Here is a 15,061-nt window from a genome sequence, read left to right on the forward strand (position 1 = left end):
CTTAGGGCTGTTGTTAGTTTAGATACTGCCTGAAATTTTGCCTGAGTATTCTCAATCAGTCTATAAATTTTCTCTTATAAGTTTTGTAATTCTGTAGTTGTTTTATTTTAATGAAAATTGATTTTAAGTTCAAATACAAATAGTGAGCATCAGTATCTTGAAAAGAGACTAACAAAACAAAATAAACCTGGATTTTGCACATGATGTAGACATCCCTCTTCACGGACATTCCAACCAAAGCAAATAATTGCAAAGAAGGCCTGTTTTTAGTTTATGATCTTGTTGGTATCTTCCACAAACTTCAAACACTGGTGTATTATGCGATAACACTTTGAAGTATTCGTTCTTCATTTGAAGATTATAGTATGTGATTTAACAACTATCACTATATTTTTCTGATTATAATATTTAAATGTTTTGTATTCATGCTTGAAGAAGACTGACAAAGAAAAATGATGAGGATAAATGTAAAGCGGGATTAGCACAAGATACTGAAAAAGAGAGAGGGCTGCAGGGAGAAGATAATATTGATTTTCCTTACACTTTTTCAGAAACCTGGGGAAAACAAAAGGTACTTAATTTATGAAACATGTTTTCAAATAATAATAACTGTGTACCCAGTCCTTCTCACATGGGAGCTAAGGAGAGTTTTGTCACTCAGTTTTATTACAGCAGTGTAGTGCTCCTTGGTTTGCTAGATAAAGCAATTGCATTAGAATTGTGGAAATTAAGATGATGCTGTAAATGGTCCCAGATCCTGTGAAAATTTAGGCTGAGGTTTTCAAAGAGGCCAAAGGAAGTTAGCTGTATTTTATAGCTGTGTTAACTGGTCTTAATGTAGGGAATTAATGATTGTGCTGAAAAAGATACTATAAATAGTTAAGATACTGATGCTGATTTCTAGGCATGTCTGGATTCAGCTCCTCTGTTGGCAAATTCAACACAACTTACAGAGCTGAAGGAATCTTTTTTCATACCACATCTGACTTTGACTGCAGAAATAACAGCAACGTCCAGGTGTCCCTTGTAAGTTGTGATTATTAAACATATTTATTTCTCTACTATGGTAGAATAATGATGACACATATTGTTTTAATTTCACATATTCTTAAAAATTAATGTATCATAATAGGAAAGTAAATCATTTCAAAATCATTTAAAGTAAAATACTTGAACAAAGAAATCTTCTATTCAAATAAAATTTAACACAAGGATTTTCTTGAATAGTAACAGAGAGTAAGCCGTGCTAGTCTATACACTATCAAAACAAAAAGCAGTCAAGTAGCACTTTAAAGACTAGCAAAATAGTTTATTAGGTGAGCTTTCGTGGGACAGACCCGAAGTGGGTCTGTCCCACGAAAGCTCACTTAATAAACTATTTTGCTAGTCTTTAAAGTGCTACTTGACTGCTTTTTGTTTTGAAGGATTTTCTTGTGCAATGTGAAGTTAGGGAGACCTCTCAGTGTGTAAAGGTGAGCACATCCCTAGATCTTTTCAGAAATGTGAGTGCTTTGTATTCCCTTGAAATTAACCAGTATTACTAAGTTTTTGTGTTTCTGTGATGCTACAATAACTGTTGCGAATAGTTACCAGTTTATTACTCTAAACCTCATTATCTAGAATTAATTACATCTATATTCTCTTTGATAATTTATAGGCATGAACAGAAGAGAAGAGCCAAAATTCAGAGGCAACAATATTTTATTAAAATATTTTACAATGAAAAACAAGTCTCTTGCACTTCAGTAGTTCCCCTGCAGCTGGATTTTAGAGTAATATTTCAGCAAATTTTTAGTATTCAGATATTAAGTTGGCCTGCATCTCTTCGATTGGAGGTATACTATTGTAGTTATTTGTATATTTCATTTCTGGGCTATGTTTCAGGTCTGATCCTGAACTCCCATTACAATCTATGGGAAGACTCATATTGATGGCTAGCAAGATGCCAGTTAGCCTGACCTCAGCCCTGGGCAAAATAATGACAAAGCTGATAGCAGGATTCAGTCACTAAGGAAAGGATAGGAATATAATTACTGTCAGTAATCATGGTTTTATGCAAAATGGATCCTGTCAAACAAATCTAATATCTTTTGATGAGATTGCAGCTTTGGTTGGTTAACAGTAGCTGTGTTGATGTATAATGCTTTACAAAAGTCTAAGAACATTAGACAATATCAGTAAGGCGCATGTTAAATGGATTATCACTTAGCTAACTAACAGATTGCAGAAAGGACTAATATACTTGGTGATGTAAACTGAAGAGTAATAAGTAGGAGGGATGAGGTGATTTTATCTCTATATACTACTACTTTGATAAGACTAAGGGTATGTCTATACTTATGTGGGGGTGGGGTTAGTGCACCATGATAAATCTTCCGGGGATCTATTTTGCCACTGTGTGAAGATGCTGCAAAATTGATCTGTCTGGGCTTGGCCATTGATCCCGGTACTGAACACTGCATTTGTGCGCCACTTTTTTACAGCCTGCCCCAGTATACATTGGTACAAGGCTAGCGGGCCAGTCCTGAAAAAGGCAGAAATAAAAATCTGAAAAGTTTCGTTTTGGAGCTATTGAAAAATGGTTTTTTGGTATCATTGAAATGCATTTTGGTAGGGTCAGTTTAATTCATTTCATTTTGATCCAGCAGCCGTGTGGTGGTGGGGCAGTCATGTGGTGTGTGGGGGCAGCCAGAGAGCCCTGCAGCCGTATGGTGCAGGGACAGCCAGAGAACCCAGCAGCTGTGCAGTGTGGAGGGTAGCCAGAGAACCCAGCAGCTGTGCAGTGTGGAGGGTAGCCAGAGAACCTGACAACTGTGTGGTGTGGGGGACAGCTGGAGAGCCCAGGCTGATTCCTGCTTTCTGTTTCTTACTTCCTGCTCACCTGGAGAGCAGCAGAGGCGAAAGCAATGGTCAGAATGGACACATTGGGAGCATTGTGGGATACTTCTGGTGGCCAATAAAATTGAATTAAAAAACGCTTCGGCTACACAAGCATTCAGTCGACCTTGTAAACTCAAATTTAGCCTTACTCCTTGAGGAAAAAGCTGGAGTAGAAAAGTCAATCTTAGGACCCCTTAAAATCAACCACATAATATTTGTAGTGAAGACAGGTACATTATAAAAGCAAGCCAACTGCCGTGAAGTCATCTTTATGTTCTAGTGTAGATATAGTCTTACCTTGGAATTTTGCATCCAGTTCTGGTGTCTACATTTCAAAAATTGTATCGAAGAATTGGAGACAGTTCAGAAAAGAGGCACAAAAATGTTTTGAAAGCTGGGAAAGGTGTCTTATATTCATTTTGAATTTCCACCCTGGTTTCAGCATCCAGGTATTGGGTCTTGTTATGGCTTTTTCTGCTTAGATTAGCGTTCTTTTAGTATGCAGCATTTTCTAACCATGAAGGTATTTAGACATTGATTTCTTTAAGAATTTCCCTGTAAGCCACACATTTTTAACATTTAAATATTGATTAACCATTGGAACAAACTAGCAAGGGGACTGGGAGCTATTTTATACTTTGATGCCTTCATATGAAGGTTGTGTACTTACCTGGACTTAGCTTAGAATTTAGCTAGACACAAGTTCTTGGACTCAATGCAGAGGTGGCTATAAGAAACCCGTATGACATGTGTTACATCACAGAGCAGACAATGACCTAATGGTCCTTTCTGGCTTTAAAGATCTACGGCTTTAATGGAAATTGGACTGGCTCCTTAAAGTTTGCATTTGTCATGTTATAGTTTATAAAGTTAGCATACAAAAATAATGGACCAATTTTTCAAAAACAGCTGTCCAAGTTAAAATTTCAGAATATATGTGTGCATATAAAAAAGGCTATTGTTTGACAGGAACATCGGTCTAGTGGTTAGCAAGCTAAGATGCTGAGATCCAGGTTCAATTAACTCCCATTGGCATGGACTTACTGTGTGATGTTACATGTTAGGTGTGAGAAACATAAGCTATGTCTACACTTACACCCTACTTCAAAGGGGGCATGGTAATCAGGCTGATGGGAGATTAGGCTAATTCTCCTCCACGGCAACTTCAAAGTGCCAGTATGGCATATGGCCATGGGCACTTCGAAGTGCCTGTGCTACTTCAAAGTGCCTTTACTTCCCAAAATTTCAGGGACACTTTGAAGTTGCTGCTGGGGGAGAATTAGCCTAATGAAGTGCTGCATATTCATCGCAGCACTTCATTAGTAATCTCCCATCAGCCTGATTACCATCCCCCCTTCGAAGTAGGGGGCAAGTGTGGACATAGCCATAGTTTCTCTGTGCCTTAGTTTTTACAAATGGGCATAATAGTACCTCACAAGATGTTAGGAGAATGTTTTTTTTAAGATTGTGAGGTGCTCGGTTACAATGGGAAAGCAAACCATATAAATAGTTAAGAAAGACTGTGTAAACAAATCCACTTTTCCATTACAAGTACATATTCTGTTTTTCTAAAATTATATTCATTCTCCTTTTTGGGGTTTCTTACCCCTTCTTTCAGAACCTCTTTGCTAGAACTTGTTCTTTTTCTGATACATCATCTTAACTATAGCATAAATTGTTTTATTTTTAGATTTGCGAATCAGTTAGAAGGACAAACTTATTGGCCAAAATGTATTTACCTGTCCCTGACTATACTTTATTGCAAAGCAAAGATGCGCTGGAGCAGGCAGAGTTTAGCTGTGACCAGCAAGTTAAACCCACAAATGGAGAAGTGGGAAGCAGTAAGTTACCTATATGTTAAAAAGATTTGAGCCTGGCTTAGTTGTCTGTTGGCAGCATAGTACAATTCTTGGAGTGATGCTTGCAGAAGAATCAATGGTGTAAACAGGGGGCAGTGTTTGGCCTTCTTACTCCTGACCTCATAGACCAAACCCTCCATGTTGTTTAGTATTTCTCAGATCTATGTCAGAGTGAAAGCACGTTGTGTTGTGCTAACACTGAGACCTTCCTTTGAAATGTTCTTTCTATAGCTACTCTGCCATGATATGGACATTTAGTGGTTCCTCCTCATTTGTTCTGAGAGGCAAATTGATGACCATTCTCCATCCAGGATTTTCCTGCTGTTCAGAGTTTCCTTCTCTGCTTCTCCAGTTTGAATAGTAACTCACTGAGAGAAAGAGAACCACGTAATTAATTTGACTTCTATGAGCAGTGTTCCTATGGGCACTCCATTTCAGGTGCAACTTGCATCTTTTGAGTTCTGGATTAGAGATTTTTTGTTAGTACTGTCTGTTCAGCCTGCATATGAATTCTGTGCATCAGTGTGCAATAAATTAAGGCCAGATAGGGCTACCCAGTATACCATTCTAAGCTCCTACTCAACCATCTCAGCTTGAGATGGAGCCTTAGCATGTCTCCCTTGAGCATGCCTCAGATATCTCATGTACAGTTTCTTATGGTTGGTTGTTTAAGATTAATATAGTTAGTTGTTAGTAGATAGTTTTTAATTAGATATAAGTACTAAGAAGATGGATTTGTTTCCTTTCCTTCCTTTTGGGGAGTGTTATTCTTCCAGTATGCCATGCCTGGCTCCCTGTTTGTGAGGCCCATCCCAAGTATATTTGTTGGAGGTAGTCACATGTCTCCCAGAAGTGTAAGTTATCCATGGGCTTCATGTGCAGGGACAGAAAGAACAATGTGATTTAACTAATAGCATTCCTGTTAGAGTGTTCCCTTTGACCTGCTTCTGAATCAGGTCAAGTGACCCTTCCTGACCCTGCCCCCATAAGGCCCTCAGCTTCAGTGTAGGTTTCCCCTTAGAAAAGGAAGGCTATTTAAACCTCATAGAAAGCTTCGAAGAAGAGGCACTCAGGCTGTCATGATAAGGAGCTAGTTCCTAAAAGGCCCTGGTCCCGTACTAGATCCACAGTCTCAGAAGACCTGACGTCTTGACTCAGCACCATAGAAGCAAAAGAATCCTTCTGAACTTGTGGAGCTGGAAAGTTCTGACACTCTAAAGAGAACCTCTGATAGGGCCTTTGTGTTGCCTGAATGACAGGGTAGTCATGGATAAGCACCCCAGACATTTATCTTCCTGGACAGCCCCACCATCAGAACCTACCCACACATGGTACCAGACAAACCACAGTGTCAGTAGTACAGTCTTCTTCTGTTAGCACTTTGGTACCAAACCTGTACTTAGTACAACAAGAATTCAGGTACTCTAAGGACTTGTAGTAGGCATACTTCAGTCTGCATAGACTATGGATCGCACCCTTTATAGTTTCAATTGAGGGCTTCATTTACAGCGTCTGCTGTGACTATGAAGACCCACACGAGAGTGACAGTCCTTGCTGCATCTGTTGCAGATGTGGTGGGTGTCTGGCAAGTCCTTAGTGTGCTTTCTGTGCGCTCGCTTCTCCTCTGCTAGCTGTCTGATCCTCATCTCGCCTTTCTGAAGGCCCTTGTGTAACCCCTGCCTCCATCTGACGTGGTCGTCTGCTAGTTCTTCCCAGTTGTCCAGCTCGATGTCTACCTTTCTGAGGTCTCTCTTGCAGACATCTTTGTAGCGCAACTGGGGGCGTCCGGGAGGTCTTTTGCCAGAGGCTAGCTCACCATACAGGATGTCTTTTGGAATCCTTCCATCATTCATCCTGTGGACGTGGCCAAGCCAGCGGAGCCGACGCTGCCTGAGGAGGGTGTGCATGGTTGGGATTCCAGCTTGCTCAAGGACGGCGGTGTTGGTCACTCTGTCCTTCCATGATATTCCAAGGATGTGCCTGAGGCAGCGCAAGTGGAAGATGTTCAGCCTCTTTTCCTGGCGGGCATACAGGGTCCAAGTCTCGCTGCCATAAAGGAGGGTGTGAGTGTACAGCTTGTTGTTGTTCCACACTCTCTTGCTGAGTCTGGACAGAGTTGTGTCCACTTTTCCGATCCTCCTATTTAGCTCAGTGTCCAACGATAGGGTGTCAGTGATGGTGGACCCGTGGTAAACGAACTCGTGGACGACCTCTAACGTATAGTTGTCAGTGCTGATTGATGGGGATTCAGCAACATCCTGACAGAGTACGTTTGTCTTCTTTAGGCTGATGGTAAGCCCAAAGTCCTTGCACGCTTTGGAGAACTGATCCAGCAGTTTTTGAAGCTGGTCCTCTGTGTGAGACACTACAGCAGCATCGTCTGCGAACAGCATGTCTCTGATGAGGACTTCCCGCACCTTAGACTTAGCTTTCAGCCTTGCAAGATTAAACAGTTTCCCATCAGATCTTGTGTGCAGCAAGATGCCCTCTGTTGAAGAACCAAAAGCGTGCTTCAGGAGGAGTGCGAAGAAGATCCCGAACAATGTTGGAGCAAGGACGCATCCTTGTTTGACGCCGCTCCTGATTCTTAAAGCATCTGATAAAGCGCCATCATATTGGATGGTTCCTCTCATGTCTTCGTGGAACGACTGGATCCTCTTGAGTAACTGTGGAGGACAGCCTATCTTGTGGAGCAGTTTGAACAGACCATCCCTGCTGACCAAGTCAAAGGCCTTGGTCAGGTCGATGAAGGCTATGTAGAGTGGCTTCCTCTGCTCCCTGCATTTCTCCTGCAGCTGCCTTAGAGAGAAGACCATGTCAATGGTAGACCTCTCTGTGCAGAATCCACACTGCGATTTGGGGTACACCCTCTCAGCAATCTTCTGAAGTCTGCCAAGGATGACACGAGTGAACAGTTTACCAGTGATGCTTAGGAGGGAGATTCCACGGTAGTTGTTGCATTCGCTTCTGTCTCCTTTGTTCTTATACAACGTTACAATGTTAGCGTCGTGCATATCCTGTGGAACCTCACCCTCTTTCCAGCACAGGCACAGTAGCTCATGTAGGGGTTCCAGGAGTGTGTCCGCAGCACACTTGATTACCTCTGGTGGTATACCATCCTGGCCAGGGGCCTTTCCTGCTGCAATGCTGTCGATGGCTCCCTTCAGTTCATCCACAGTCGGTTCCTGATCCAGTTCGTCCATTACTGGTAGGAGCTCGACGGCATCGAGGGCTGCGTCAACCACAACGTTCTTGCGTGAGAATAGCTCGGAGTCGTGCTCAACCCAGCGCTCCATCTGTTTGGCTTTGTCAGCAATGACTTCACCAGATTTGGATTTCAGAGGTGCCATCTTGTTCTGGGTGGGTCCTAATGCCTTCTTCATACCCTCGTACATTCCTCTGAGATTACCAAAGTCAGCACAGGTCTGGATGCTGCTGCATAGCTGGAGCCAGTGGTTGTTGGCACAGTGCCTGGCTGTCTGCTGTGCTGTTCTTCTGGCCGCTCTAAGTGCTTGCTGGGTACTCTGGCTCGGTGAGCATTTGTACTCCAGGAGTGCAGCATGCTTCTTTTCAATGACTGGAATCATCTCATCGGAGTTAGCTTCGAACCAGTCGTTCGTGTTTCTAGCTCTTCTTCCAAACACCGACCAGGCCGTGTTGTAAACTGTATCCCTCAGATGTTGCCATTTGGATGTCACATCGGCGCCCCCAGGGCCACTGCGCAGATTTTCCTGAAGGGTCTCTCTGAACTTTTCAGCTTTTTCCGAGTTTGCCGTCTTTCTGGCGTCAATGCGGGGCCTTCCAGCAGGTTTAGAGCGGTACAGCTTCTTGGGTCTCAGCTTGAGCTTGGAGCAAACTAGCGAGTGATCTGTGTCACAGTCAGCACTATGATAGCTGCGTGTCAGAAGGACGTTTTTGAGGTTATCACGCCTAGTGATGACCACGTCTAGTTGATGCCAGTGCTTCGAGCGTGGGTGTCTCCATGACACTCTGTGCTGTGGCTTCGTTTGGAACAATGTGTTTGTGATGCACAGATTGTGGTACGTGCACAGTTCAAGGAGACATTGTCCATTGTCATTCATTTTTCCCACACTGAAGTGTCCTAAGCAGAAAGGCCATGAGGCCCAATCAGCTCCAACTCTTGCATTGAAGTCACCCAAGATGTACACTTGTTCACGAGCAGGTATTTGCGCTACAGCAGCACTAAGCATGTCATAGAACTTGTCTTTTACTTCTGGTGTGGCGTACGGGGTTGGAGCACAAGCGCTGATCAGGTGGACGGGACCGGCGCAAGTTTGAAGCGTGATCCGAAGAAGTCTTTCTGATCCGCCCATGACTAATTTCACCATTTGTAGAAGGGTGTTTCTGACAGCAAAGCCAACACCATGCCCTCTGGGTTCTTCTTGGGCTTTACCCTGCCAGAAAAAGGTGTAGTCCTTTTCCTTTAGAGATCCCGAATCTGCGAGTCGCGTCTCTTGCAGTGCAGCGATATCAACTCTGAGCCTCTTCAGTTCCTCATTGATGACAGTGGTCTTTCGGGTGTCACTGATGGCCTGAAGATCTTCAGTCAAGCCGGTCAGCATGGTCCGCACATTCCGGCAAGCAAGCTTAAATTGTTGATGTTTCTCATTTCTTCTTGATTTTCTTATTGGTTTGCCTGGTGCCCAAATTTCAGTCACTTGTCAGGTTCAGGAACCTTAAGCCTCATGCACCTAGCGAGGCAGGTGAACTGTGGTGGGACAGTACCCTATTGGCTGGGGGCTGCCCAGCTTGAAGTGGGCGGTGACTGTCCAGTGAGATGCGAGGATCTCTCCTACTGTCGAAGGCAACCCCTGGCACTTGTTCTCTCCGCCAATCGAGCAAGAGCTTATAACCGGTATCTGTTGCCTGCCGTGTTGACGCAACGCTGTTCAGCGATGCCGGAGTACCTCTCCGGGCGCGAGCCTGGGCACTTATTATGGAGACTCTGGACTGCCCAGACACCAGTGTCCCCCTCTTGGCTTTACTGATATAGTCCAAAGGAGAGGATAACCTCCACATCCGGTACCAGCTCAGCTGCAGGAGTTGCTGGGACAGTGCCAGAAGTTGACACCGAACCGCCTTCGGACTCCCCTCTGGATTTTCTGTCAGGGTTTACTCCCTTAGCCTTGCTCCTTCCCAGGATAACCCACAAGGCAGTGGGGTGTGGAGAATGTGGTAAAGGATCCCACTATTTCATACTTCCCTGTCACCACGAGTCACCATAGCTCCCTGTGGAGCAATGACCTCATATCCCCAGGACCCTCCTCCCCACCTTTCACCCCCCCCCCAGCTACCATCACCATAGGACCCTCCCCAACCCACTGCCCCCATCTGCTCCCATGTCTACCCTTCTCACTGCACTGGCCCCTCTCCCCCCAGCTGCTCTCAGTGCTCCCAGGTCCACCTTCCCCCATCGCTCTTCAGGCTCTTCTCTTCAGAGACTCCTTTTCTTGATAGTGCTGCCTTGCAGGGCACAGGTGGAACACCATATCTGAAAAGGACAACAAACACGGGGCTCCTCCCTTGGCGAACTCCCAGAGGCGAACTCCCTTCCCTGTTAGCTGCTGCCCCCTGTTCACTGCTCACAGTGTTCGCTGAGCGCTCCCTTCTTCTAGGGAGAGCTGCTAGCTGGTTAGGCCTGGCTCAAAGCCTTGCCTCCAGTCTAATCAGCCGTTGAAGGCTCACCTATCAGGAAACTCCCCCAATTCACACCTTGCAAACTGCTCCTCTCTGCACCACACAAACTCAGGCACACAGGCAGCTGATCAAACTGCCCTTCTCTGCAAAGTAACATAGCTGCACAGACAGACAGACATTCACCTACCAGCTCACCGCACAGCCCCCCAAATCCCACACTCACCCAAGCTCCTCTAGGACGTTCTGCCCAGAGGCAAACTCCCTTCCCTGTTAGCTGCTGCCCCCTGTTTGCGGCTCACAGTGTTCGCTGAGAGCTCCCTTCTTCTAGGGAGAGCTGCTAGCTGGTTAGGCCTGGCTCAAAGCCTTGCCTCCAGTCTAATCAGCCCTTGAAGGCTCACCTGTCAGGAAACTCCCCCAGTACTCTAAGGAAACTCCATACTCTAAGGACTTGTATGTGACAGTTTATCCAGTGCCCTCATTGCTCCTAGGTATCACAAGCCTCTGGGTACCAAGATCCTGATCTCCAGTTTACCATTCTCCTCCATTACCACATGATTCTCTACCTTTTTTCACTGGTGTCCACCAGTTGGAGAATACTGAGGAGGATGAAGGAGACTTCTGGTTAATCTTTTCTATTTCTGTACATGGTGCTTGTTTGAGTAATGTTCCCATGGGTGCTCCACTCTGGGAGTTGGTTCATCCTTGCGCAGGTGCTCAGAGATTCTTCTGTAGCTGTGGTGTCCCACATTGCACAGGCACACTAGTGCCTTCTCGTGTTATCTGGTGCATGCACAGCTCGGGCCTCTTAATTCCTTTTCTACCATCTTTGGGAGTAGATGGAGCTCCTCTCTTTTTCACTGAAAGACAAAAAAAGAGTTAGTTATTGTTCTCCCTTGTTGTAGTTATTCATCCAAGTTAACATACCCTGTTTACAAATAAATAAATAAATAAATAAATAATCTTAGCTTAGTATAGTTTTTTTACTGCATCATCATCTGTGCAACATGCAGGGAAGCCATGCCTACTGCCGACGGCCACACCTTGTGTGTGAAGTGTTTGGGTGAGGGTCATCAGACTCAAATCCACACCCATTGCTCCGGCCTCACGTCAAAGGCCAGAATGGATTGTGCCAATAGGCTGAAAACTTATCTTTATGAAAAATCTGCCCAGCCCCCAGCCCCAGAGCAATCTCCTGACACTAGACCAGCACTGGAGACCAGAGGTATAGACTCAGCATGTCCCTCTACCTTGGCTGGCATCCCAACCACTAGCGCAGGTATCTCTCTGGCATGTTCCTAGACTCTGGTGCTGTCTTCACAGGTCATGCCAGTCAAAAAGGCTGCCACAATGCCTCTGGCACCATCCAAGCAGGCACCATTAAAACGGGCACTTTTGGAGCTGAGACACCAACATATGGCGCCTCTGACACCATTGGTTCCGATGGCTTCATCATCCACTATACCCAGGCATAAGAGGTTATCAAAAACTAAGACCTGCACCCTCAGTACTGGAGATGAAACACAAACGACTCCATTCTTGGTCCATGTGGTGGTTGCATATGGCACCACACAAGTCCAGGGCCGAGGCACCACTCCATTCTTGCGCAGCACCAGACAAGGCACTGAAGCAGCACCAGGACACCCTTCCCCCAAGTGTGCAACACTGGAGCAACAGCATGGCTTCAAAAAAGCACCATGAGGGCTTGCCACCTAAGCCATGTACAGCACCAGCTTCAGCAACACCACGTTAATGAAATTAATGGGTAGGAGGTTCAAAACTGATAAAAGAAAATTTTTCTTCACACAGTGCACAGTCAACCTGTGGAACTCCTTGCAGGAGGAGGCTGTGGAGGCCAGCACTCTAACAGAGTTTAAAATAGAGCTTAATAAATTTTTGGAGGTTAGGTCCATAAATGGCTATTAGCCAAGGGTAAAGTATGGTGCCCCTAGCCTTTAGTCAAAGGCTGGAGACAGATGGCAGGAGACAAATCGCTTGATCATTGTCTTCAGTTCACCTCCTCTGGGGCACCTGGCACTGGCCACTGTCGGCCAGTATGGCCGTTCTTATGTTCTTATGTTTGTCACGTTGCAGATCCGTGGTATTGCCTCCAGCCCCCTGCTTATTGAGACATTCGGGGTTTCCCCATGGCTCAGGTGCCAGACAGGAGACCGCCCACCCTGGAAGGGGGCGGTTCTGGTCAATGGAGTGTCTTCTCATCACACCATTCTATTTCCATGCATTCTATTTGGGAGGATGTGCCACCAACACTGGCCTACCTGCTGCCACCGCCATGGTTTGTACACCATTACTCACACCCTCATGAGCCTGCTCCACCTTGGTCCCCTTGGGAGTTGAGGTTGCATCGCTCCCATCCTCTGCTGGCCCCATCCACCATGTCCAGGGACTGTCCCGTTTCACTGCTGCCCACAACATTGGTGACATATCAGAGGTGAAAGACTCTGTCTGAGGGTAAGGAAGGGTCCCTGGTACACCACTCTTCCTCATCGACCAATGATGCAAAGTAATCTCTGTGTCGCCTCCCCCTACAGACAACTCCTGGAATTTTCAAGAGCTCTTAAAACAGGTGGCATTAGATCAGGAGAAGGACCTGCAGGAGGTGCAGGTCAAACAGAATAAACATTTCCATTCTCTGCAGCCACCCCATCCTTGAGAATTGCACTGCCCATGGATGAGGCCATTATGGATCTCACAAACCTAATCTGGGAGACCCTGGCATCCATCGCTCTCATGAACAAAGGGGCAGACAAGAAGTATTTCCTAGTCTTCAAGGATGTGGACTACTTGTTCACACATCCACAGCTCAACTCACTTGTGGGTGAAGTGGTTCACAAGTCTAAATTGTTTTACTCCACCCCTTAAGACAAATCCAGAAAAAATGGGACATTATGGAGCATAAAGTCTTTTGCTTCTATGTTATTGAACTGAGAATACCCCACCCATTCAAATGGTTCCAGTACTCTCCCTACCAGAGACTGCAAGAGCTGTTCTGACAGCAGCTGCAGCAATAAGACACCCGACAGAGGCATAGGCCCCAGCAGCACAAGCCTCATCGGCAACAGCACCAGCAGTCCAGTGTCCCACCCTCAGCAGCCTAAGTAGCAGTTCCGAGAATTTGGGCGAGAGCCTGAGAGATCTTCCTACTCTGGCTGCCTCACAGCCTGTTCAACAACAGTTCCATCCCTTTTTCCACCACTGGACCACTGTTACTTTGGACAAACTGGTCATAGAGCTAGTGGCCCTGGGGCATTCTATCCCGTTTACTTCCACTCCCCCTACCTGCCACCCTACTCCATCCCTTTTCAGGGACCCTTCTCATGAGAATCGGCTCGATCAAGAGGTACAATGCCTCCTGCATCTGGGTGCTGTCAAGCCAGTCCCAGCAGAATTTCAAGGCAGGGGTTCTATTCCACATGCTTCCTAACTCAGGAAAAGAATGGGGGGTGGGCGGTGGCCCATCCTAGACCTCTGGAGGCTCTACAAATATGTCCTCTATCAATGTTTCAAGGCGATCACTCTTGCAACCATTATTTCAGCACTGGACGAAGAAGACAGGCTCTCGGCTCTCAACCTACAAGACACCTATTTCCGGATCACAATCCATCTGGTGCACAGATGCTTCCTATGTTTCACAATGGGGCCTGCCATTACCAGGACCAGGTCCTTCTGTTTGGCTTTGAACCATGTCCAGGGTGTTCTCCAAGAAGTTGTTGGTCATGGCTGCCCATCTGCGGCATCTCAGAATCGTTATCTTCCCATACCTGGATGATTGCCTCATAAAGGGACCTTTGTTTCCAGAAGCACTTCACATGGTCTGGTTTACTGCAGACCTTCTGCTCAGTCTCAGCTTTCACATGAAGTATGAAGAGTCCATGCTTCAGCCCACTCAGACTCTAGAGTTTTTCAGGGCCCAAATGAATGCTGTCATGGCCAGGATCTCTCTCCCTGTTCACAGATTCCAGTTTTTTTGTGACCTCATTCTGGTTTTGCAGCTGTGCCCCACTGTCATGGTGCATGTTAGCCTAAAGCTTCTAGGACGCATAGTGGCCACCACATGCGTGGTCAAGCTGGCTAGACTTCACATGTGGTGCCTTCAATCCTGGCTGGCCACATGCCAGGGACCTATTCCTGAGTCAGTAGCTGTTTCACCAGAGCCACGTCTACACGTGCACGCTACTTCGAAGTAGTGGCGCCAACTTCGAAATAGCGCCCGTCACAGCTACACGTGTTGGGCGCTATTTCGAAGTTAACATTGATGTTGGGCGGCGAGACGTCGAAGTCGCTAACCCCAAGAGGGGATGGGAAAAGCGCCCTACTTCGACATTCAACGTCGAAGTAGGGAACGTGTAGTCGTTGCATGTCCTGCAACATCGAAATTGCGGGGTCCTCCATGGCGGCCATCAGCTGAGGGGTTGAGAGACGCTCTCTCCAGCCCCTGAGCTTGATGGTGGCTGTGTGGAGCGGCCCCTTAAAGCTCCCCGCCCCCTCCCTTCCTGTGCAGGAAGCTGAGAGAACGTGCAGGCGGCAGCCCAGACATGCGGCCAGCCTGCACGTCACTCAGCCACCACAGACACGCACCACAGCTGCGATGGCCGCACAGCAGCCCCCCAAGCGGCCCCAGGGGACCCCCCCTAGGGGAGCCAGGG

At 46.3% G+C, this 15,061-nt stretch overlaps 1 protein-coding gene across 1 annotated transcript in view; it reads left to right on the forward strand.

The window, feature by feature from the left end:
• The window catches only part of CC2D2B (coiled-coil and C2 domain containing 2B), a 119,559-nt gene that overhangs the window by 45,756 nt on the left and 58,742 nt on the right, over positions 1–15,061 (forward strand). The window contains exons 13-16 of the mRNA XM_074999603.1: positions 436–571; positions 905–1,026; positions 1,658–1,835; positions 4,571–4,721. Coding sequence (XP_074855704.1) covers positions 436–571; positions 905–1,026; positions 1,658–1,835; positions 4,571–4,721 — 587 coding nt within the window. The remainder of the gene's footprint in view (positions 1–435; positions 572–904; positions 1,027–1,657; positions 1,836–4,570; positions 4,722–15,061) is intronic.

The sequence above is a fragment of the Carettochelys insculpta genome, chromosome 7 (assembly GCF_033958435.1).
Source record: "Carettochelys insculpta isolate YL-2023 chromosome 7, ASM3395843v1, whole genome shotgun sequence".
Taxonomy (NCBI): Eukaryota; Metazoa; Chordata; order Testudines; family Carettochelyidae; genus Carettochelys; species Carettochelys insculpta.